The following is a 25,597-nucleotide window of genomic DNA, read 5'->3' as shown; positions in this document are numbered from 1 at the left end:
TATGCGGACGTATTTATCGTGGTGAATTGGTTATAAATGGGTTATGTGTAAAAGGCTTGCCGGACTTGGGTGATAGTCTGTGCGCCGGTCACGACTTGGGATTTTTGGGTCGTGACAGTGATGAGTTTGTTCGCTGTACTAGTTGCAATAAAAAGAGGAGATTCCGTCTGAGGACTAAAGAGGAATGCCGCATTCACCATGATGCTGTGGCAGATGCGAATTGGAAATGTTCTGATCTGCCATATGACAAGTATGTTTATTATCTATTACTATGCTATCACGAAGAAACTAAGTGGTGAATTTGTGTTCATGATGTTTGTTTGTAGGATTAGTCTTCATAAATTCACCATGCTTTGAAATTGAATGAATCTTGTTTACATTTTACACAAAATAGCTTCTTCTATCTTGCCACTTTCCAAGTTACTTCTTGGAAATAGGATATGAAGATATAATATCCAGCAGGTCTTATTATCGTTTTATGCTCTAGAAATTCTGTATCTTTTTTATGCACTGAGACTTCATATGGAGCCATGATAAATAATTGTTTAAATCCATTATATCTCATCATTATAGTGAAACTTTGGTACCAATGTATGTTAATTAATCATTGAAGCCTTGAAGGTACCATGTCTTGGTGATGATACCATAAATGTTCCAAGCTGGAAGAGCTTAACCTGGCCTAGTTCGGGAATATACATAGTAGCATCTTAGTGATGATTATAGAGGTTTCTGAAACCAATTTTCTATTTGACCTGTGTTTATGTTTTTGGTCTTAAAGTGTTCAAGAACTAGTGATTTTCTTACACGGACTTAAATGCATCATCTGTTGTTACAAGTGCCTAAGTACCAAAATTTCAATTTGGTTAGCAGCTTGTAATGTGGAATTGTACATTGATTGGAAGTGGCCGAGGGACAAAAATATACTCATTACTCAATATGGCATTGAGAAAATTTTGGGGTCCCAGCCAGGGATATAATAGGTAGATTTAAAGGTCAAAAGAAAACAAATTTCTCTCTGTTATTATGCTGTGATATCTTGACCGGTACTTGTACTGGTCTTTCCATGCCAGTTTTTATGTGATTTGCATTTGTTTGATCTGTGTTCAATTTCATCTAGCAAAAGGAGAATAATGCTCTAAAAAGCTGCAAAATAAAGAAAAGTAGTTTTCCGGTACTGGTTTGTCAGCTTGTTTATCCTCCATTTATACTACCATTACCATTGTCAGTTCTAATTATACTGTCATGCCTTATGGAGTGATAATTAGCACTAACTGTCTTACATACTATGTACTGTGGCTGATGCTATTGTTGTAGGTAGCTTCTTGCACTTCATTATTTGTTTATTTGCTGGCTTTGACACACGTTATTTCCTATTACTAGTGCACCTTTGTACATGAAAGATTTTTCACTTTAATTTAGTTGATTAAATCAGTCTAGTTTGGTGCTAGTTCCTCTTCACAATGTGTGTGGCCTTTAATTATATGGGATATCATAACTCATATTTGCTTTACTGTCTTTTTAACACAAGGTTCCGGATGAAAGACTCAAATTAATAGGACTCGTACTATTATTATGTGTAGCACTTGTTCTTGTTCATGTTTTTATTGTTGCATATTCAGCTGTACTAGAACTATATTGATGTATGCATATAATAACTTTTCAGAGTTACATGTGATAATGAGGAAGAACGAGCAAGTCGTAGAGTTTACCGGGGATGCAACCGCTCTCCAACATGCAAAGGTTGCACTTCATGTGTGTGCTTTGTGTGTGATGTCTGCCGTTTTTCAGATTGCAGCTGCCAGACTTGTACTGACTTTACAACCAATGCCAAAGCTTGATTCAGCCTTTCCATTCAATCTAATGTTCCTGTTTACGCTGATTTTTGGTAAACAAATATCCACTTAGTTCGACTAAAGGAAGTTTAGATTCAGGGTCCTTTTGAGAAAACGCTTTGCCAAAGTGTTGTGTGTGTGAGTGTTTTTCGACAACAACGAATCGGTTCAAATAGAACTGGATTTCATTAAGCACGGGTCAATTACAAAAAAGTCACATACATCAAAATAACACGAAAGCTACAAGAAATGTGGATTTCGATAGGAAAGTGCATAAAGGAACTGGAAATTAACAAGCTTAATACAAGAAAACTAAAGTGTTGGTTTTGCAACATACTCCTCCATCATCACGTCTTGCTCCTTGAGTCTCATTGATGCGGACATTTAGAGCTTTTTGGTGAATTTTCAGAGTTTGAGTTGGGAACCCCTTTTTCTAATGCTGTTTCTTCTATTTATAGTGCTCTCCTGTTCTCCACGTACTTGGCGGTTTTTCTTCAATGTGTAAGGGCTTAGTGGGTTTGAATTTTGGCGCCTTACCCCACGTTCAGCCGGAGATTCTGAGCACGTGACCTAATTGCCACGTGGGTGGTCTTGAGTCGTGGGTAACCAGTGCCATTCGTGGCATCGTGGGTACACGCACGTGCTCGTAATTGCTCATTACTCGGTAACTGCCTCTTCCGTTAAGATGATCGAAGTTCCTTCATCTGCTGAGTTTGTCGAGATATAGCTCTTACTAACTTGCCTTTGAGGGACACCACGTGCTGAGTTGCAAGTTTCGTCATAGTCCTTCTTGTCGAGCAACCACCTCTTCAACATGATGTCGAGAATCGTAGTGCTCATAATTTTAGCTTAACAGTTGCCCCCCAAAAATGTTGGTTGTCGACTGCTTTGGCTGGAAGACACCAAGCGTTTTTTATCGCGTCCGTTCAAACTCATCGATTCAAATGCTTTGCATCCTTGAGCGTCCGATTCCTAAGTCCAATCGATGGCCATAACGTCTGACGACTTTCCACTAGCTGACAGTTGTAGCCTTTTTAGGGCCATGATTTCGTCTATGTCAAAAAGCTGGGTAATGACATGATTTAATTAATAAAATAATCACTTGGACTTCAAATTTTATAAACTGAAGCATAATGCGACCTTAGGTCCGTTTGCATTTCTGTTTATAAATACCCCATTGACGTCCCTTTTCAAGCTTTACTCTCTTCACAACATAAAGCTTGCATCTTTCTTCTTCCTGAGTTCTCCCTTCGTCTTCCTCAGTTTTCTTTTCTTCAGAACAACCATCATTTTCTTCAATGGCTTCCAACCCCGAGCAAACCATTCCGTTGGCCACTGAGCTCAAGCTAGATGAATCCAAGCGTGTGGCAATTCCAGAACCCCCAATGAAGCAGAGAAGAGAGCTATCTGGAAATCCCAGGTACTCATTCCTTTCTCTGTTAATGGTACTTTACGCGCCATTTTGGGTCCTTTGAAAGTAGTAAAGCATGATAGGCCCAATAGTCTGCCTGAGGATCATGAGTCATTTCACCCTAGTGTTAGGGGAGAGGAGCTTATTTTGGCTTTCCAACCTTCTTATCGCATGTCATTCCTTAATGACCCAAAAAGGGCTTTTCGTTCAGCTCCCCCTAACCCTTCTGCCAATGACAAAGCCTATCTCAAATGGTTAGATAGGGTTGAGGAACATAAGAGACAACACTGGAAAAACGTTGGGATTCTCGATTTGATTCAGCTGTCGAGGTCCCAGATTTCGTATAACCCAGCAATGATATTGAGTGCGCTTTACTTTTGGGAGAGGTCCACTAATTGCCTCCACGTTCCCTTTGGCATGATTACCCCAACCCTCCTGAATGTTGCTGCCATCACCGGATTGTGGCCTATTGACGATGATTATCACTCCGTGCCTGCGGCCATTAAACACATCGCGATCCCTACTGATAACATCTCGTTTGGCCGGTTTATCAAGGACCATTATGTCGAGAGTGGTGAGGTGTCTGATGCTGAACATGTCGCGTTCCTATTGTATTGGCTTTCAGCTTATGTTTTATGTACCAAGTCTTTGCGTATACCTGCCAAGCTTTTGCCTTTAGCCAACTTGCTCCACGAGGGTCGACAACTTGCCATGGCCAGGCTTGTTCTTGGTAACCTTTATCAGATGCTGAATGAAGCTGTCGAGGATATTCGGAATACCAAAACTGTTTCTCTAAATGCAGCTGGACCTCTCTGGTTATTTCAGCTTTGGTTGAACGCAGTTTTCGAATCTCTACTGCCGGCACGAGACGATCCTCCAGCTGTTTCTAACACCAGGATTGATGCCCACAGGCTCGAGACCCTGACCCCAGCTTATGATGCGTCGAGCTTTGAGGCCGATTTAAGAAAGTATTTTACCATGTTTCTTGAGCTGAAGCATTATCGCTCTAGTTTCTCTCCTTATAGCAAGGCTATTCGTGGCCCTTTCTGGCTGAGGAATTCTTACCCTAACGCTTCTGATTCTGCATTGCCCAAAGAACATCATATTACACTCTGGAGGACCATCCTTTCTCCTAGGATTTTAACTGTAGGCTTTGCTAGCAGTGATTACACTTTATGTGGCTACAACCCTCAATTGGTTTCTCGACAGTTTGGGCTTAGCCAAGCTCTGTCCAACACTTTGTTCGACAAGAGTCTTGTCTTGTACCCCAGGGTTATTAAGAGGGCTTTTGCTTTTGACACGACTGTTCATTTCTATAACAAGAAACTTCTCAACCTGAGCCCCTTCACCTACGCTCCTTCGTATAATGCTACTAATGCTTTCAAAGCCTGGTGGTCTGAGTATTGGGCCCAGATTTCGAAGCCCTTCGTAGATTGTCTTCAATGCATGACAGATGCTTTTCTTTTGCAGAAGCAGGATCTCAAGAAGACCAAAGGTATGCACCTGGCAGAAATTCGATCCTTTCAAGAGTTCTTTGGTGTGGTATATTATCCAACTCTTCGCCTTCGAGATACAGTTGCGAAAGCAGCTCAAGTACTAAGGCAAAAATGGGAATTTAAAGCTAAAAAATCCAAGTTAGTTATTCCTTCTGGTCTATCTTTTGTTATTCGAAAAACTGGCTTTAGGTTACCATCTTTGCCTACGAGTAGGTTTGCATTGGCCTTTCCACCGGTCTTGCCCAAATGGGTTGACCATGTAAATATAAATGTGTTGGCCAATCAAGCTCTTCCTCCTCGAAAGCGAGTGACTTGGACCAAGTACCACTTATGGAACTTTCCGTATCATGTGCCCGTCGAAATCTTCAACCACATATCGCTAAACATGCGTATTGGTCAAGGTAATATTTCGACTTGGCCTAGGTTTTCCTATTTTACCTCTTAATTTCTCTTTCTGTTTGCAGCTGAAGTCATTACCCAACCAGCTCCTCAAGTTATTTCTCCGGTGGCTCATTCTTCTAAGGACAAGCCAGTTGTGATTGAGGACGATGATGATGATGATGATGAGGACGATAATGTCAGCCTTGCTGACAAACTTAAGGTATTTTCCTTTTAGCTTTTCCTTTTCTTTTTGGCCTCTTTGGAGTCTCGACTAAAGTTCTCTTCGACATGGCCGAAAAAGGAAGGCTAAACCTGCTGCTTCGGTTGGCCAAAAGAAAGCCAAAGGGGCTGGTGCTTCTACAGCTAGCAAGGCTTCTACATTGGTGTCTGATGCTCAGCCTGAAGGCGATGGCAAAGAAGGTGGTGGCGACGCTGCTATTCAGGTATGTTTCTCATTTTCGATAATACTTTGTGACATTTTAATCTGTGATTTCATAGTCTGATCGTATTTTGTTCTTTTCCTCAGGCTGATGTCCATGAGCATTCCATTTCTAATCCACCATCCCATGAAAATTCTCCAGCTCCCAACCCTGCAAAATCCAAAGCTGAGGGTGTCGAGAAGCCTCCCAAGGCCGCATCCTCGGCTAAAAAGACCTCGACATCTGAGGGAAGGAGGAAGGTTAGGAGTAAATCTGGTCACAAATCTCCCCACCGTTCCAAGAGCTCCACCAACTCAAGCCCTTCCAGGGGGTCTACTTGCCAGGTACCCTTATAAATTTTCCACGTTCTGTTGGTTCCTTAACTGTGCATCTTATTTTATCAAAGAGGGCATTAAAGAGGCTTTCCTGATTTCCTCTTGTAGGAGACTCAAGGTGCAACCTCTCCCATTCGCGAAGCAGAAGCTCTTCCTGGCAAGGATGATAACCCCATGCCTCCTCCAAAGTCGACTGCCACTGTGCAACTTTCGCCTCAAGCCAAGGGTGACTCTTCATCTCATGTGTCTAGTGAAAAGCTTGATACTTTATTTGAGGAAGACTCACCGGCAGCTTTGGATGGCTTTCTCGATGACACCTTGGAATGAGATTCTCCACCCCATCAAGCTGATGTCACTGCTGAGACTGCTCAGTTTAGTGGGGTGGCCAACCTTCAGCAAATCGAGGAGAGCATGGGTCGGCTAAAGGCTATCGTTTTCGACAGCGGATTCCTCGACCGGATTCGAGTTGACCCTCAAGCGAGTCATGCTGCTAAGGAATTACTTGTCTTCCTGCTTGGTCAAAAGCTTGATTCTCATCAGGCTGCTGTTTTGGCCAACCTTTAATCTCTCTTAGTGGATGCTTTAGCCACTTTTCATCAAGTCAAGGACGTTGGCCAAGCTGTTAGCCTTAAGGAAGCAAAAGTCTCTTCTGGTAAAGCTCAGGTTGCAGCGATGAAAGAAGACTTCAAGAAATTTACTGCTAGGAAGGTTTTAATTGCAGATGAAATTTCTGATGTCGACACTAAACTTGAGGAGCTGCATCGAGAGATTGCCAAGTTGGAGAAGAAGCGAGCTGATTTGGTCGAGGAAGGCCCTGCTGTGAAAGCTCAGTTGGATGCGCTTACTAAGGAATCCAAAGCTCTGATTATCTCGACAAAAGATGTTATCAAGGATTTGGAGGTTGACCCGGCCGTGAAGAAGGATCTCGATGCTAAGATTGCTACCTTTGCTGACCGCTTGAATTCTTTTAAATTTCTGCTTTAAGATTTTCTCTTATCAGTGTGTAATGGTGGCACTATTTTAACCATGGCCTTCGATGCCAATTTGCATGTAATTTTCGACAATGTTTTTGGCGCGTAGGCCATATGATTTGACATTTAATTTGCCAAGTCTTTTCAGTTTCCACTATGCATTTATTCTGACGGCTATTTACTATTGTTGCGCCGTTCAAACTCCATCGCACCCTTTACGTAGACAATAACCTTCTTGGTCAAAATTGGCTAGTAAACTCATAACAAAAAGGTTAAAGCTAAATCTTTTATGCCCGGTGATTACGTATGGAAGGTTGTCTTACCAGTCGATAAAAGAGATAAACATTACGGAAAATGGGCTCCAAACTGGGAAGGCCCTTTCACAGTCGAGAAAGTGCTTTTAAATAACGCTTATTCGATCAAGGAATTAGGAGTTCGGAATCGACAAATGACAATAAATGGCAAATACTTAAAAGCGTATAAGCCAACGTTACATGAAATAAACATCGAATAAAGAATAAGAATTAAGTTGCCAAAATTGAATGTTTTATTAATTGAAATGAAGCATTACAAATATGGCGAGAAATTCTAAAAGGGAGGGTTAGCCCTATAACTATTGTATCTAGCCCTTAGAGGCTCCATGCGCCTTAGAACATCTTCTTGTTGAGATTCCAGTCGTGATTTCTCTTGTCGAAGATCCAGTTCCTCACGAGAGGTGGTGGAAAGCTTGTCCACTAAAGCTTTCAGAGCTCCCACACTCCCCTCAGGGTCCACTTGGTCCAGAGCAGCCCTCAACGCTTCGAATTCCTCCATCTTCTCATCAATTTGGTGTTCAGCAAAGAACACTCGAGAGTGAGTTCCCGGTGTTCTTCATACAGGGGCATTGCTTCGTGCAGAAGGCCCAGAAACTCCAAGAGAGGAGTTTTCACAGAGGCAATAATATTCCTCTGCAGAAGTTAGTTGATGAGCCCAGTAAGCTCTTCAGCCAAAGAAAGGAAAGAATGCAACTCCCAAAACAGGTCTTGGTCAAAGGCCAAGCTCCGGATCTGATTAAGAATACGACGGCTAGTCATGGCTAAGGGAGGTTGTCAAAAATAGGAAAGGAATTCTGGAAAAGAAGTAAGGAAGAGTTTGAAGAAGTTACTGAAGAGAAGTAACCAAAGATGCTCTATTTATAGTATAAGTGTATAACAATAAAGGAGTGCATTAATTAGTGGCAATCAGTTGCCAACTCTTCATCTTATGGTTACAGGCCACGTAAATTACCACTACCATCGTAAATGACTTTGGCCTTTAATGGACAAAGACTTTCATTGAATCAAGAAGACGTGGTATAGGGTTGCAATAAATTGGCTTATTTCCCAGAAACCAAGCAACGACTACGTAAAGGGTGCGATGGAGTTTGAACGACGCAACAATAGTAAATAGCCGTCAGAATAAATGCATAGTGGAAACTGAAAAGACTTGGCAAATTAAATGTAAAATCATATGGCCTACGCGCCAAAAACATTGTCGAAAATTACATGCAAATTGGCATCGAAGGCCATGGTTAAAATAGTGCCACAATTACACACTGATAAGAGAAAATCTTAAAAAAGAAATTTAAAAGAATTCAAGCGGTCAGCAAAGGTAGCAATCTTAGCATCGAGATCCTTCTTCACGGCCGGGTCAACCTCCAAATCCTTGATAACATCTTTTGTCGAGATAATCAGAGCTTTGGATTCCTTAGTAAGCGCATCCAACTGAGCTTTCACAGCAGGGCCTTCCTCGACCAAATCAGCTCGCTTCTTCTCCAACTTGGCAATCTCTCGATGCAGCTCCTCAAGTTTAGTGTCAACATCAGAAATTTCATCTGCAATTAAAACCTTCCTAGTAGTAAATTTCTTGAAGTCTTCTTTCATCGCTGCAACCTGAGCTTTACCAGAAGAGACTTTTGCTTCCTTAAGGCTAACAGCTTGGCCAACGTCCTTGACTTGATGAAAAGTGGTTAAAGCATCCACTAAGAGAGATTGAAGGTTGGCCAAAGCAGCAGCCTGATGAGAATCAAGCTTTTGACCAAGCAGGAAGACAAGTAATTCCTTAGCAGCATGACTCGCTTGAGGGTCAACTCGAATCCGGTCGAGGAATCCGCTGTCGAAAACGATAGCCTTCAGCCGACCCATGCTCACCTCGATTTGCTGAAGGTTGGCCACCCCACTAGACTGAGCAGTCTCAGCAGTGACATCAGCTTGATGGGGTGGAGAATCCCATTCCAAGGTGTCATCGAGAAAGCCATCCAAAGCTGCCGGTGAGTCTTCCTCAAATAAAGTATCAAGCTTTTCACTAGACACATGAGATGAAGAGTCACCCTTGGCTTGAGGCGAAAGTTGCACAGTGGCAGTCGACTTTGGAGGAGGCATGGGGTTATCATCCTTGCCAGGAAGAGCTTCTGCTTCGCGAATGGGAGAGGTTGCACCTTGAGTCTCCTACAAGAGGAAATCAGGAAAGCCTCTTTAATGCCCTCTTTGATAAAATAAGATGCACAGTTAAGGAACCAACAGAACGTGGAAAATTTATAAGGGTACCTGGCAAGTAGACCCCCTGGAAGGGCTTGAGTTGGTGGAGCTCTTGGAACGGTGGGGAGATTTGTGACCAGATTTACTCCTAACCTTCCTCCTTCCCTCAGATGTCGAGGTCTTTTTAGCCGAGGATGCGGCCTTAGGAGGCTTCTCGACACCCTCAGCTTTGGATTTTGCAGGGTTGGGAGCTGGAGAATTTTCATGGGATGGTGGATTAGAAATGGAATGCTCATGGACATCAGCCTGAGGAAAAGAACAAAATACGATCAGACTAGGAAATCACAGATTAAAATGTCACAAGGTATTCTCGAAAATGAGAAACATACCTGAATAGCGGCGTCGCCACCACCTTCTTTGCCATTGCCTTCAGGCTGAGCATCAGACACCAATGTAGAAGCCTTGCTAGCTGTAGAAGCACCAGCCCCTTTGGCTTTCTTTTGGCCAACCAAAGCAGCAAGTTTAGCCTTCCTTTTTCGGCCCTGTCGAAGAGAACTTTAGTCGAGACTCCAAAGAGGCCAAAAAGAAAAGGAAAAGCTAAAAGGAAAATACCTTAAGTTTGTCAGCAAGGCTGACATTATCGTCCTCATCATTATCATCATCGTCCTCAATCACAACTGGCTTGTCCTTAGAAGAATGAGCCACCGGAGAAATAACTTGAGGAGCTGGTTGGGTAATGACTTCAGCTGCAAACAGAAAGAGAAATTAAGAGATAAAATAGGAAAACCTAGGCTAAGTCGAAATATTACCTTGACCAATACGCATGTTCAGCGATATGTGGTTGAAGATTTCGACGGGCACATGATACGGAAAGTTCCATAAGTGGTACTTGGTCCAAGTCACTCGCTTTCGAGGAGGAAGAGCTTGATTGACCAACACATTTATATTTACATGGTCAATCCATTTGGGCAAGACCGGTGGAAAGGCCAATGCAAACCTACTCGTAGGCAAAGATGAGAACAAAAGATAGACCATCCTCAACAGAAGGAATAACTAACTTGGATTTTTTAGCTTTAAATTCCCATTTTTGCCTTAGTACTTGAGCTGCTTTCGCAACTGTATCTCGAAGGCGAAGAGTTGGATAATATACCACACCAAAGAACTCTTGAAAGGATCGAATTTCTGCCAGGTGCATACCTTTGGTCTTCTTGAGATCCTGCTTCTGCAAAAGAAAAGCATCTGTCATGCATTGAAGACAATCTACGAAGGGCTTCGAAATCTGGGCCCAATACTCAGACCACCAGGCTTTGAAAGCATTAGTAGCATAATACGAAGGAGCGTAGGTGAAGGGGCTCAGGTTAAGAAGTTTCTTGTTATAGAAATGAACAGTCTTGTCAAAAGCAGAAGCCCTCTTAATAGCCCCGGGGTACAAGACAAGACTCTTGTCGAACAAAGGGTTGGGCAGAGCTTGGCTAAGCCCAAACTGTCGATAAACCAATTGAGGGTTGTAGCCACATCAAGTGTAATCACTGCTAGCAAAGCCTACAGTTAAAACCCTAGGAGAAAGGATGATCCTCTAGAGTGTAATATGATGTTCTTTGGGCAATGCAGAATCAGAAGCGTTAGGGTAAGAATTCCTCAGCCAGAAAGGGCCACGAATAGCCTTGCTATATGGAGAGAAACTAGAGCGATAATGCTTCAGCTCAAGAAACATGGTAAAATACTTTCTGAAATCGGCCTCAAAGCTCGACGCATCATAAGCTGGGGTCAGGGTCTCGAGCCTGTGGGCATCAATCCTGGTGTTAGAAACAGCTGGAGGATCGTCTCGTGCCGGCAGTAGAGATTCGAAAACTGCGTTCAACCAAAGCTGAAATAACCAGAGAGGTCCAGCTGCATTTAGAGAAACAGTTTTGGTATTCCGAATGTCCTCGACAGCTTCATTCAGCATCTGATAAAGGTTACCAAGAACAAGCCTGACCATGGCAAGTTGTCGACCCTCGTGGAGCAAGTTGGCAAAAGGCAAAAGCTTGGCAGGTATACGCAAAGACTTGGTACATAAAACATAAGCTGAAAGCCAATACAATAGGAACGCGACATGTTCAGCATCAGACACCTCACCACTCTCGACATAATGGTCCTTGATAAACCGGCCAAACGAGATGTTATCAGTAGGGATCGCGATGGGTTTAATGGCCGCAGGCACGGAGTGATAATCATCGCCAATAGGCCACAATCCGGTGATGGCAGCAACATTCAGGAGGGTTGGGGTAATCATGCCAAAGGGAACGTGGAGGCATTTAGTGGACCTCTCCCAAAAGTAAAGCGCACTCAATATCATTGCTGGGTTATACGAAATCTGGGACCTCGACAGCTGAATCAAATCGAGAATCCCAACGTTTTTCCAGTGTTGTCTCTTATGTTCCTCAACCCTATCTAACCATTTGAGATAGGCTTTGTCATTGGCAGAAGGGTTAGGGGGAGCTGAACGAAAAGCCCTTTTTGGGTCATTAAGGAATGACATGCGATAAGAAGGTTGGAAAGCCAAAATAAGCTCCTCTCCCCTAACACTAGGGTGAAATGACTCATGATCCTCAGGCAGACTATTGGGCCTATCATGCTTTACTACTTTCAAAGGACCCAAAATGGCGCGTAAAGTACCATTAACAGAGAAAGGAATGAGTACCTGGGATTTCCAGATAGCTCTCTTCTCTGCTTCATTGGGGGGTTCTGGAATTGCCACACGCTTGGATTCATCTAGCTTGAGCTCAGTGGCCAACGGAATGGTTTGCTCGAGGGTGGCTTGCTCGGGGTTGGAAGCCATTGAAGAAAATGATGGTTGTTCTGAAGAAAAGAAAACTGAGGAAGACGAAGGGAGAACTCAGGAAAAAGAAAGATGCAAGCTTTATGTTGTGAAGAGAGTAAAACTTGAAAAGGGACGTCAATGGGGTATTTATAAACAGAAATGCAAACGGACCTAAGGCCGCATTATGCTTCAGTTTATAAAATTTGAAGTCTAAGTGATTATTTTATTAATTAAATCATGTCATTACCCAGCTTTTTGACATAGATGAAATCATGGCCCTAAAAATGCTATAACTGACAACTAGTGAAAAGTCGTCAGACGTTATGGCCACCAATTGGACTTAGGAATCGGACGCTCAAGGATGCAAAGCATTTGAATCGATGAGTTTGAACGGACGCGATCAAAAACGTTTGGTGTCTTCCAGCCAAAGCAGTCGACAACCAACATTTTTGGGGGGCAACTGTTAAGCTAAAATTATGAGCACTACGATTCTCGACATCATGTTGAAGACGTGGTTGCTCGACAAAAAGGACTATGACGAAACTTGCAACTCAACACGTGGTGTCCCTCAAAGGCAAGTTAGTAAGAGCTATATCTCGACAAACTCAGCAGATGAAGGAACTTCGATCATCTTAACGGAAGAGGCAGTTACCGAGTAATGAGCAATTACGAGCACGTGCGTGTACCCACGATGCCACGAATGGCAACGGTTACCCACGACCCAAGACCACCCACGTGGCAATTAGGTCACGTGCTCAAAATCTCCGGCTGAATGTGGGGTAAGGCGCCAAAATTCAAACCCACTAAGCCCTTACACATTGAAGAAAAACCGCCAAGTACGTGGAGAAAAGGAGAGCACTATAAATAGAAGAAATAGCATTAGAAAAAGGGGGTTCCCAACTAAAACTCTGAAAATTCACCAAAAAGCTCTAAATGTCCGCATCAATGAGACTCAAGGAGCAAGACGTGATGATGGAGGAGTATGTTGCAGAACCAACACTTTAGTTTTCTTGTATTAAGCTTGTTAATTTCCAGTTCCTTTATGTACTTTCCTGTCGAAATCCACATTTCTTGTAGCTTTCGTGTTATTTTGATGTATGTGACTTCTTTGTAATTGACCCGTGCTTAATGAAATCCAGTTCTATTTGAACTGATTCGTTGTTGTCGAAAAACACTCACACACACAACACTTTGGCAAAGCGTTTTCTCAAAAGGACCCTGAATCTAAACTTCCTTTAGTCGAACTAAGAGGATATTTGTTTACCAAAAATCAGCGTAAACAGTACCACATACTCATTCAGTGAAGACTGACATCTATTGTTTTTTTTCTTGCCCTTGCCAGGATTTTGATCATTTACACCTCTCTTTGACAATCTTTGCATTCTCCTGTATTCAGCCTCCTTCTCATCATTTGAAAACTCAAATTCATCATCCAACTCCTCATCGTTCGCACCAGATGCATCATACCCTTTCTTGTAAACATCTTTGTTTTTAAGCACATGATCGGCAAATTCTGGAACAAATGAGATCAAGGTTCCCCCTTGGATGCTTGCAGGGACTTCATCTTCAGAATTGAATCTCACAACATAATAAGGGTTTTTGACTGGTCCAAAGACTTCATCAACTATGCCTAGTGGTTTTTGGCTTTCAGTTAACCAGAGAATAGAACCCTCATTAAGTGGGTCATGCTTTTCCACTCCTTCCACAATGACTTGAGCACCAAGAGTCTATAAAAGTAGGAAGTTGATTTAGTTGATTCTAACAACAATTGGTATCTATTTCCTTTCGTCACTCTGACCTATAGCAACAAACACTTAATTTAAACAGATAAGGGGTCACCATGCAATTAATAATCCAATGCTAACATTTCTCCAATTATTAGAGACTAGGTTTCAATGAGCTTACCGACATTACAACTCCCACTGGCAGAATTTGATGGTGTGGTTCTAACTTCTAAGCTCACGTTTACAGGCGGAACTGGAGGCAAATTCTGCAAAGTTAACACCATTCAAAAGAAATCCCAGGAGAAAAATAAAATTGCACAATAGCTTGTAACCAGGTGTACTGGGTAGTCAAATTAACTACAGACATTACTGGATAAACTTCACCCTGAGTCTGTGTATTGCACCAAGCGTGAAGAGATTATCAAAGTTTATCAAATTCTAGCTTCCCTTTAATTCTAAAATGTTGTTTATGCTTCAAAATAAAAAGGTCAATGCCTAGACTTTTAATTCCTGTGATAATAGTAACTGGCATAAAATAGTCTCTTCAGATTAAACCAAACTCAAATAAACATCTTGGGACTGAAAAGAAAGGATCCAAACCCAGCAGATTCATGTGTGTAAGAAAAAGCAAAACAGAGTCTACATTCAACAAGCTCTAACTGATAATTCCCAATGAAGTACTGAGCCAGTTTGAAAAAACTTGTTCACTAAACACTTAAAAGGGGAAAGAAAAGGTTGAACTAATCTTGCAATAATTATGAGCCATCCATGTAATAGCTTCCCCATAGCTTAAAATCAATTTCTACACCTCAACTTATTAAAAAAAAAAAAACCTCTTTTGACTTCTCTACAAGTATCTTTAAACATATAAGCACTTATACTAATCTCAGTTGAAAAGCTCCTATCAGCTACAAACTAACTGCAAAATTAAATTAGCAAATATTTATTAAATGAATTAAAAAAAAGGGAATACCTGAATCTCATTCTTTGATCTGATGGGTGCTTCTACAGCATCATCATCCTCATCACCAATAATATCATCATCATTGTTACTCCAACTAATCATCTTGTCATCATCAGAACCACTTATCTCACCTTCCTCAACTTCCACATCACCGTGTTTCTCCTTCTTCTCCTCAGACTCAGAATTCTCACTTTCACTTCCAGATTCACTATGAACCTCACCACCATTCTCCTCAACTGATTTTGAAAGAGGGGATCTTCTCCACTCCTTCCACTACAATCCAAACTCTCAAGGTTTTCATCCTCCGGTGCCGGTGTCTCCGTCCGTCGTAGTAAGGTTTGGGTCAAGCTCCGGCCAGTTGTTGGGTTCCTCTTTGGGGATGGCCGCACAGCACAGTCCGGTGCTGGTGGCTCCGTCGGAATAGGGTTCGGGTCAAGCTCCGACCCGTTGCAGGTTAGGGTTTCCATTGTTGATATCAAACTAGCTGCAGTGTTTCGAAGGCGAAATGAATGGGGGCTGTATCGAATTCGAAAGCAAAAGTTTCAGAGTGAGGGTTGGTGTTAGCAGCAGCTTAAACCCTAGACGAAAGGGGTTTTCATTTTTCAAAAGGTTTTGGAAATCACAAGTAATGATAAATTGGGAATGCTACGGCGCCGTTTGGCCACTCTCCATTTTTTTTAGTCCACTTTCATGTTGACAAAAAAAAAGGAGTTGGATCTATTGTGGATTTGATATTTTGATTCTATCTTGACACCATAGATTTCACATCTTCTCCCTAAACCCTAAACCCTAAATCCTAAACTCTTTTTAAAGGGTTTAGGGTTTATACTTTATTTGGTTTAGGAGAAGAACAAAGAAGAGAGAAGATTAGTAAAATAAAAACTAAAAAGAAACATGTGAGAAATAGACTAAATTTTTATAAGTTATTTTTGTATGATAGAAATAAATAAAAAATAAAATTATTTTACATGATAAAGACATTTTTGCCCTAATATAAAATAAAAATTTATTTATAAAATATTATGTTGTTTTTAAAACGATAAAAATGATATATGTAAACATATTATATTATGTTGTTTTTATAACGAAAAATGATATATGTAAACATACTTCAAACCTAAGCAGACTTCGAGTGTGTTTGGATTTAAGTTAAGATCAATTTGGAAGTATTTTCAATCCAATGGAAGTAAGGAGTTACTTTCACATTACACATTAGAATTCATGTTTTTTAGTTAAAATTGTCTCGTAACACATTGAAACTGATAACCAAACACACACTTCATAAAGTGAATACAAGTTGTCTCTCTTCTATATCAACAATGATATATACACACCTCGTATTTTAAACACTTCATTTTCACATATTTTTATTTCTATCTCTCTCCTCTTATCATCTATTACATGATCTCATACTTTCTCTCTCTCTTACTTTTCCTTTTTTTCTATCTCTCTTCATTCCACCTCTCTCACCTCAAAAAGAGATGTGTAAGTAACATTATTGCTTCTTTATTAATAGCAATCAAACAAAGAAACTCACAAACTCTCATTTTTCTTTACCTCTTCTCTATTTTTGTTCTAAGAGTCTAATAACTATGTAATGTTTTTTTTTGAAATGGCAATATATTAAATCAAGCCACAGGAGGCATAGAAGCCAAAATATCTTGAGCCACCAAACGAGAAGCATAGTCCGGAACCTCCTCCACCCACACTTCATCCGTGTTAGTTGAAGAATTCCTAGCTAACAAATCAGTTAAAGCATTTCCAGAAAAAACATCAAAGGCAAAATGTAAAGTACGACACTCACAAATAACCGTAGCTAAAAAAGAAACACCATATTTGCTTGACTTCCACCAATTAAATAATTGCAAGCAATCTGTCTCAAACTCCACACTTCTAAATCCTAGCTCTATAGCCAGCCGTAGAGCCCATCGAAAACAACCCTCCAGGATTCACAAACTATGCAATGTTAATGTTAATATACACAAGTTTTACATAGACACCCATCCAGATTCACGATTTTATCTCGTCATAAAAAATACAAATAAAACTAAACCATCATTACTTCTCTGTATTTTTTCTTCGATTTGATTTTGTGTGTTCTAACAAAAGTAATGTTGACTTTAATCTATTTCCGTCAATGTAAATAACTAAAATATAATGCGACTGCAAGTGCAATTGCTTTCACCATACCAAAATATAATGCGACTGCAAGTGCAATTGCGATCACAATTTAAAATTCATATGGCTTAGGTAAAAATAGTTCGTGATGGAAAGGAGGACATGATAGGAGCATAGGAAACTCTCCAGCGTCAATATGTCCAGGTGGTCAAAGGGAGAGTCACCGCCTAGCACAGTGTCTGCAGCAAGGCAGGGGTCTACTCTATTTGCAAGTGATAGTTTTCATCTCAACGATCAAATAAAATTATATATCCACCGGTAGTTATAAAGGACTTCAACACACGATTTTCAAGTCAGCCGAACATGAAACTCAGTTGAATTATGAACCATTTTGTTTATAAAAATACCACCAACAATCCTATAAAATAGTCATCTGCCGAGACAGCCATCTCAAACAATGTTTCTATATATGCACAACTAAGATTTCTATCTTAATCATGTGGTTTAATTCAATCTTTGTCAGGAAACCAAGAAAATGAATCCAAGTACAGTAAGCAAGGCCACATAAGATAATGGTAACTGAGGAAATCAATTTTCGGGGATAACTATAGGGGGAAACATCATCTAGTGCCACGTCATAGAGCTGCCATCATCGTCCCTCTTGCTGTCTCGCGCTTCATCGCTGCAGCCTTGCCACTGCCGCGGAAGTACATCATTACTTGCTGCAAATAGTCAAACAAGAAAGTTTAAGGAGAGAAGAGAGCATCCCAACTTACTAACAATTACAGTGTTAAAATTATAGAAACCTGAATAACCCAGATGCTCAGCAGTGACTCAAGACAGAATAATCCAAACCCAATGAAGTAGAATATCTGCAACTCAGCACAAGTATGAACATCATTAAAAGTGAAATCATGACTTGAAAATATACCCGATGGAAACAGTAATTATAGTATCCAACTGCAACTTCTAAGAAGCTAAAGGGCATTATAGAAGCCAAGAAATACTCCTGTAATTACCTAAAATAGGTAGGGTAGTATATTTAAATGCAGTTTTGAAATTAAAAAAAATGAAATTTAATCCTTAGTACCTTACAGCCCAGCCCATAAATTATAAGCCAATTTCCCTTCCCTTCAAAGTCCCCCACCCCCACTTTTGGAGGGGGAAAAATTTGAAGGGAAGGGATTTTAACCTCTCATTTTTCCTCTAAACTTTTGAACCAATTGAGATATATGTAAATGAAACTTGGGGAAAAAAAAGTGATGAGGCACACATTATGAACATACCCCAACCAATGCATGATCGCCCAACACATCAATTGCAGCCAAAATACCTCCGTCACAACATAACAGCATAAAACACAAAAGTTAGTTCGAGCAGAAGTGGACGATTAAACCATTTTTTTCTCATATTATTGAACTACAAAATCATCGAGAACATACAGTCAACCCAAACACAACAAAAAATACATGATTAGACAGTCTGCAGTGTTTTCCTTGCCTCCCTAAGATCAAATCAATAAAAGAGTAGCGGCTGAAGAAAATTAGTTTGCGAAATACCAACATAAAGTGTAGATTAGAAGGACACTCACGTGAGAGATTTTCCTTTGAATATAATTGGTGGCGCAACTGCAGCAAAAACGCAAAAGACGATGTGCAAATGCTTATAGAAAATAGTAAAAACGAGATGAGTACTTCACAAAATTAGTGCAGAATAAGTGAGTACAGTGAGAAAATACAAAAAAAAAAAAAACTTTCCCCGTATGACAAGAAAAACCAGCCAAACTTCAGCGCACTGTCAGTCCTGTAAAAGGAGGCGGTACACAATTATAAAACAGAAACAACAGAAATATCAGACAATAAAATCAATAATAAACCATTGAAGAATCCATGCAGTAGACTGGTTTCTGGACACAAGATAAATGTTCAGACATAACAAATCTGAGAAATATGAGAAATGATTCTCTTGTGTATTTCATTTCACAAATCAGTATATATACAAACACTAATGTAAGGGGTTAATTCTAACAGATTCAGTTAACAATCCATAACTGCCTAACAAACTTGCTAACTGCCTAACTAATCTTAATTTAGACTAAGCAGCACGTGAAGCATTCTCAAATGTCACGTGCTCTAATAAGACAAAATCACAATTTTACAAGTCAATGCTTTTTAATGCAATTTGGAAGAAGGTAAAGCCTCAACAGAGTCCACCCGTCTCCCCCATCCCTCTCACAACCCTTATACTTCTGGTGTCCCTCTTCAGAAAAAATCAGATCAAAGAATTGCAGAAGGTAAACTTAGCACCGAAAAAAATTATCAACTTTTGCAATGATAGTAATCAGGGGCGGAGCCAGGAATTTCAGAAGGGGGGGACTGAGATTTAAAAGAGTATAATTTGTAAGAAAATTTCAAGCCCTTTTATTAAAGACTAAATCTTAAAGGAGATTTTTTTACAAACACTTAGTGTGCATAATTTTTATCACTTTTTTCCAAGCAAAACACAAACACCACGAATTCAATCTCATATATAATTAGACTAATTAAGCAACCAAAAAGAGAATTGAACCGATAAATTTGAGTTTGAACTCATAAAAATTTGAATATCCATAAAAAGTCACACATGAGAAAGTGAAGAGTAATAGAGTTTATTATTTAGTTATAGGTAGAAAGTTAGAAATTATCCGGGGAACTTCTCACCATGAAAAAACTTACTTCACTTCTTCACGTACAAGGACCTTCTATCCAAAAATCATCTCCTTCATCCCATAGCATCATATCACAAAACTCATCCTCCATGAATGTTTCTTCCACCTTCCCACCAATGTCCTTAGTCCTTACACTAAGCAGCACCTCTACTTCATCATCTCCCATTTCCCTTCTTTCCATTACCTTTGAACCACTGACAGATCACTATCATAACTTTTTTTGGATAAGCCAAGGTACCAGTGGTACCACCAAAAACACGGTAGACAAATTACAACAAAAGGTAAAAGATAAAAGCAGAGGAAAAGGGATAAAAATAGGGGAATAAACATAAAAGCCCCTTCTACTTCTAGCAAAGCCTACTGCCTGGAAACATCAACGATGTAGAGCCAATCAGATCTGGAACCTTCACCACCATCATCAACTATCATAACTATTCACCATCATCAACTTTCCTGCATCCCCAAAACCTTCACCACCGTGACTATCTCCTTCAAGTCCAAAATAGAACCACAACCTTCTCCACTTCTCTTCCCATTTTCATTGAAAAACAAAGCAACTGGAACCTCAAACCTCAAGCCAATACCTTGCCCCAATCATCCAACATTCAAACCTCAGACCCACAACAAAAGTCCCGCATCATTAATAAAAAAGAAAACAATGAAGTGGTCAAAACACAACCCACAAACAGGATGAACACCTTGTTAATGAAACTTAAATGTTTCATTTGAGTCAGGGGTGACTAAATAAAGTCCCACATTCACAAAATACAACCCACAACATATGAGTAACTAAAGTCCCACATCGGGTTAATAAAAAAAAGGAACATTAGGAGAGAAATTCCAAAATTGCAGGGGTGACTAAGCGGGGGGAAGTCACCCCTGTGCCTCCGCCACTGATAGTAATGCCTATCAAATGCTCACATTCTCCCCGCATGTTATCCAGGAGTACAAAATGCTCTTACAGAAAAAATGTGAAATATTTGAAACTTCATAATTGAGCAAAATCAAGCTGGATGATATAGATCATCATGTTTTACATTTTTTTCAGAGGTTAACACAAGCTGAAAACTGATGTCCCTATGCTAAATTACAAAAATTGGATTAATCATATTGAACAGTACCTCATAGCACGATAAAGAGGGCGATACCACATTACATAGGATCCTGGAGCTCCAGAAATAAAATAGATAATAGCAAGAAACCAGATGGTTGGACCTACATCACAATACAAGTCTCTAAATATTAAGAATGAACTAACAAGACTAATGGACCCATTTTCAGTTGTGACTTTTAAGACAAACCTTCTCCTTTGATCCAAGTAGTGGTAACTGCCACAAAATTCCACGAGAGGCACAGAACCAAACCTGCAGATTATTTCAAAAATGAAAAACTAAGACTCATACAATAATTAAATCAAGAAAAATGAGTATTTATAGCATATTGATGCTGTTGGAATTATAGGGATTTAGTAAAGGAGGACATGACACAATAAAATTATGAATGATCTAAAATACTAAATTACGAAAACAAAACATGCAAAATGATAAATTACGGAAAACACACTTTAAGAAATTATCAAAGATACTAAAAAATATTCTAAAATACAATCACAATATTATGCAATATTTTCTAGATATTGAACCATGTGCAATAAAGGATTGTGGAAATGAGGGGGTGGGGGGGGGGGGGGGAGGGGACTTTAAAAGTTATAACGTGATTTTCTTTAGGACCGCACTAGCAATGCCTATTTTACACAGAAGAGAACTGCTATAGTTAATGGAATCTGATAAACATTATCACGCAAGCAGAACATAGAGTCATAGACACAGTTGAAAGTAGTTTGATTTACAGGTCTTGAAAAATTGCAGGTCTTGCATGAAGAAGACTGAGGAAATAATATTTCTAATAAGACAAACACGTGTAGGTTTTCGATTAATGAAGTTTGGTAATGCATTCAACAAGCATATAACAACAAAACATAAGGTTACTAATTACTAACATACTGGAAATATTAAGTGAAAGACATGACAGTACTTTTATAATTTTTATTTTAAGTAAAATATCAATTTCAGCTCTAATTTTGTCGCTCATATATAAAACGGCTTTGAAATCATTTTGTGAATTATATTAAAAGCTTCCATATCAATTACTAACTCAATTACAAATTACAGATTACAGATAATAATTCATAAGAGAAACATATCTAGATTTTGTTAATATTAATCATCAAGAAGCAAGTAGATCTACTTTAACACACTCTAGACATAAGTTATATAGTTTAACATACCCAACCATGTCGTAAATGCAATATACTGGATCCTTTGAAGATGTATTGGTATTTCATTTGCAATGTCATGATTAATGATGGGGAAAAAAGGTGGCCAGTTTTTTTCCTCTATAACTATTCCAGCTGTAAACCAAAAAAAAAAATGTAAAACACCAGAATGATGACACTGTTCTTGTTAGCTTCTGTAAGAATATATGAATTCAAACACCTCGTGCTATAGCATCCTCCCTTCGTTTTAGTTCCTACAAAAAAATCATGAGATTATCAATTTCCTGACTACACTGCTGATATAATAGCTTAATGGCCAAGATAATCTATAGCAAGGTTAAGGAAAACAAATGTGGGGTTAAAAATCTGACATAACAGTTACTTAACAAACTGAACTAAATTCTCAACCCAAGGTTTACCCATAGAGTAATACTAATATATTAAAAAGAAAAAGGACAAGTAGCCACATGATTGAAGAATTAAAATAAGCCACTCATGCTACCAATTAGGCCCAATGATATGAAATTAAAATTGATAGAAAAAGAATCATTACAATTTATTCACCCTATATAAAATAACAATGAAGGCCCCGTAGCTTATTGACCATATCTTACAACCTATAAGTTGTTTTGATTTTTTTTTCATCCGCTGCTCAGATTAGTTTATAAATAAGCACCGATCGATACCTACTTATAACCTATTTTGAGCTTATTTCATTAAGCTTGTCAAATTAGTTTATGAATAAGCGCTTAATTAAGTTGTTTACCCAAACACACCCGAAATGTTTAATCTGAAAAACAAAGTATTTAGCTTGTATAGAAGTTGTGTGCTTGTGCTCTAAAGATATCAAGCAACATATTAGGATGGATCACCTGTTCCCTTCTTTTCAATTCTGACTCTTTAGCTTGAAGTTCCTTCTCCTTCGCTTTGGTATCCTAAAGTTAAAAAGAACATAATTAAATCTTTGGTCAATACAGCATTGAGACAAATAGTTTTGATATTTATTTCAACATTTTCACAATTTAGTCTACCTTTGAGCTGTCAAGAGGGATGTCAATAGTTGCCCCACTTTCATAAGGCTCTGGAGAAAGTGGTGAGAGCCTTGAGTTTGCCGAGGGAACACTTCCAGGGTTCTTCCATTTCAAACAAATATGTATTAAGTTAATAAATAAACAATATTTTCTTTACATCTTATGCTTGAAAAGTAACAAAACGTTGCTAACTGTTCGCTTATATTTTTACAGTATCTGCTCCATTTATTCAGTTTCCTGTTGACATATTATCAGAAAAGAATACAGCCAAGTCACCACACCAGCTTGCAAAAAATGGCACGAATCTACCTCCATCCCAAAACTAACTGTCTACCAAAGGAATAACACAAAAAGTACCAAGAAAATAAAATAAGCTTCACAGGAATAAACCATTGTTGTTAATCGCAGAAAGCCGAAAATCCGCTATTTCAAGCCCTCATCGTGGAAAATACCGGCAGAATAGCGATGAGCCCTCAGAGCGCTACACTATAGCGCTAGCGTAGCGCTCTAGCACCGCTATTTGACAACACTGAAATAAACTGGTTCTCGACTTCAAGAAACAGAAACAATATAACATATTTGCAAGTCGGACCAAAATTTAGCTGTTGCAGACCTTTGAGTTGCAAACTTGTACTGCCCTACTTACTATGAAATCAATATGGGGAATAAACCTAGGCAATCTACTAATTGTTAAGGTTACATGACAAGAGCACATTGAACACAGACAGACTAAGAAGCAAGCTCCACTCTTAAATTATCCAATGATCAGATTTTATTTTCCATAGCCTCGAAACTCCAAACAAAGAATAACTCATGACCGCCTTCAGATAACTCACACAAAGCCTTTTCTTCCAGTGGAACCTTATCAAGTGTACCACACTACCGATGGGTACCTTCCAGCCTATCAAGAATAAGTAAGTCCCTAGACTGCTTATGAAGGGAAAAATCCTACAATATCAAAATTCCAGTTTTTCAAATTCCAGGTAGTAAGACCTGTTCCAGCTAACACCCTTGCACCGTTTCACAATCAAAATACAGAGAATACATAAGCATTTTATGTGACAAGTTAAGAAATCCAAATTTTGAGTGGAGTGCGATTGAACTCCCAACTCTTATGATGTAAAACAAAGACATTACCACTAAAGCAGAGTCTAAGTGAAAAAAAAATTTGGTTGTTTACCGTGATATTTGGTAAACAAACATCTTCCAAATTTGACTGGAAAAAGTTTAAGAGTTTTTCGAATTAAGGGTTCTTTTAGGAAAACGTCTTGCCAAAGCGTGTGTGAAATTGGGTTTTTCGACAACCGTGTGTCAAAGGTTAAAAGAAAACGAAGTTTCGAAATCAAAATGCAGAACAATCGAAATGCTTGAAGATAAAATTCACTATTTAAAAGCTTTACAGGATTGACAGTAAATCTAACAAAAGCAACAATGGGCAAATTCGAAACTATCTAAGTGCAGGAATCGTAAACGGTTGGCTCAGCAACATACTTCTCCATGATCACGTTAGGCTCGTTGAGTGTCTTTGATGCGGACATGAGAGCTTTTTAGTGATTTTTGATAATTTTGTGTTGGAGCCCTTCTTTCTGCATTGAATTCTCCTATTTATTGAGCTCTCTGTCTTGTGCGAGCTTGGCGGTTTCTTCATCCTTGCTGGACGAGTTAGTGGGTCTTACTCTACCCACGATCTGCTGCTTGCTCCGGAAGTTCCATGCGTAGTGGTGGAGGTGACGTTCTTCAACCGCTTCTTGGCCACGTCGTGCACTACTAGAAAACAGTCTTGTAGCGACCGACCAAATCGGTCGCTAAATGGGCTAAATCGGTCGCTAAACCTGTTAGCGACCGATTTAGCGACCGAAATTCGTTGGTTGGTATAACCCTCGTCGCTAAATTTAGCGACCGAATTAGCGACTGATTTAGCGATCGACTTAGCGACCGATTTGTAGCGACCGATTTAGCGACGGAAGTTAGCGACTGATTTAGCGACGGAAGATAGCGACCGATTTAGCGACGGAAATTAGCGACCGATTTAGCGATGGAAAGTAGCGACTGATTTAGCGACGGAAAGTAGCGACCGATTTAGCGACGGTTTCAGCCATAATATAGCGACGGATTCAGGAAGTTAGTGAGTTCAGTGACGGAAATAGATATAAAATTAACAATAATAATTGATTAGTTTTGCGACGGATTTTTTTTTGACAGAAATATGAATTTCACATCAAACCTGTAATAACCAAAATCATCAAAATGTTTGAAAACAATAAAACACTCAATTTTAATATATCCACCTTCATCACCGAATCATCACAAAAAGTATACCATGCACTACTTAAACTAGTCTAGTAGTTGCAAAATAGTCTATTACATTAAACATAGAAACAAAGTGTGGCAAAGTTTTAATAATTCTTCAAGATCCTCCCAAGTCTCTGACTCCTCTTGATTTGTGGTTGGCCTTGGTGGTTGTTGCATTCATACTCTCATCCACCCAAAACCTGTAAACACAAGCAGTATTATATCAAAAAAGAGGCATAGTTTAGAGGAAAAATAGAACTTATCTCAACATTGAAGACATGCATGGTCCCCTATTTTTCCTTTTAACCAAACTCACTAAGTTAGTGCTTATCAAAATAATTAG

General features: G+C 39.5%; 2 protein-coding genes across 2 annotated transcripts; both read right to left on the bottom strand.

The window, feature by feature from the left end:
* Nucleotides 1-8,309: 8,309 nt before the first annotated feature.
* On the bottom strand, nt 8,310-15,480 carry LOC130738071 (uncharacterized). Its single transcript, XM_057589970.1, has 6 exons — nt 14,841-15,480; nt 14,049-14,133; nt 9,953-10,086; nt 9,730-9,882; nt 9,410-9,646; nt 8,310-9,310 (listed from the first exon to the last, which is right to left on the bottom strand). Exons 1-6 carry the CDS (start codon nt 14,931-14,933, stop codon nt 8,435-8,437), a joined length of 1,578 nt encoding a protein of 525 aa, XP_057445953.1. The 5' UTR covers nt 14,934-15,480; the 3' UTR covers nt 8,310-8,434.
* A 2,034-nt stretch (nt 15,481-17,514) lies between these two features.
* LOC130736475 (secretory carrier-associated membrane protein 1-like) lies at nt 17,515-23,187 on the bottom strand. The gene is made up of 12 exons (XM_057588305.1): nt 23,174-23,187; nt 22,963-23,113; nt 22,804-22,866; nt 22,152-22,185; nt 21,944-22,066; nt 20,958-21,020; nt 20,778-20,871; nt 18,710-18,752; nt 18,544-18,611; nt 18,236-18,287; nt 17,756-17,821; nt 17,515-17,671 (listed from the first exon to the last, which is right to left on the bottom strand). Exons 1-12 carry the CDS (start codon nt 23,185-23,187, stop codon nt 17,585-17,587), a joined length of 858 nt encoding a protein of 285 aa, XP_057444288.1. The 3' UTR covers nt 17,515-17,584.
* Between the last annotated feature and the right edge of the window lie 2,410 nt (nt 23,188-25,597).

This window comes from Lotus japonicus, chromosome 2 (assembly GCF_012489685.1).
Source record: "Lotus japonicus ecotype B-129 chromosome 2, LjGifu_v1.2".
In the NCBI taxonomy this organism is placed as follows: Eukaryota; Viridiplantae; Streptophyta; class Magnoliopsida; order Fabales; family Fabaceae; genus Lotus; species Lotus japonicus.
The sequence above is the reverse complement of the archived record's forward strand: the minus strand, read 5'-3'. Positions and strand labels throughout refer to the sequence as shown.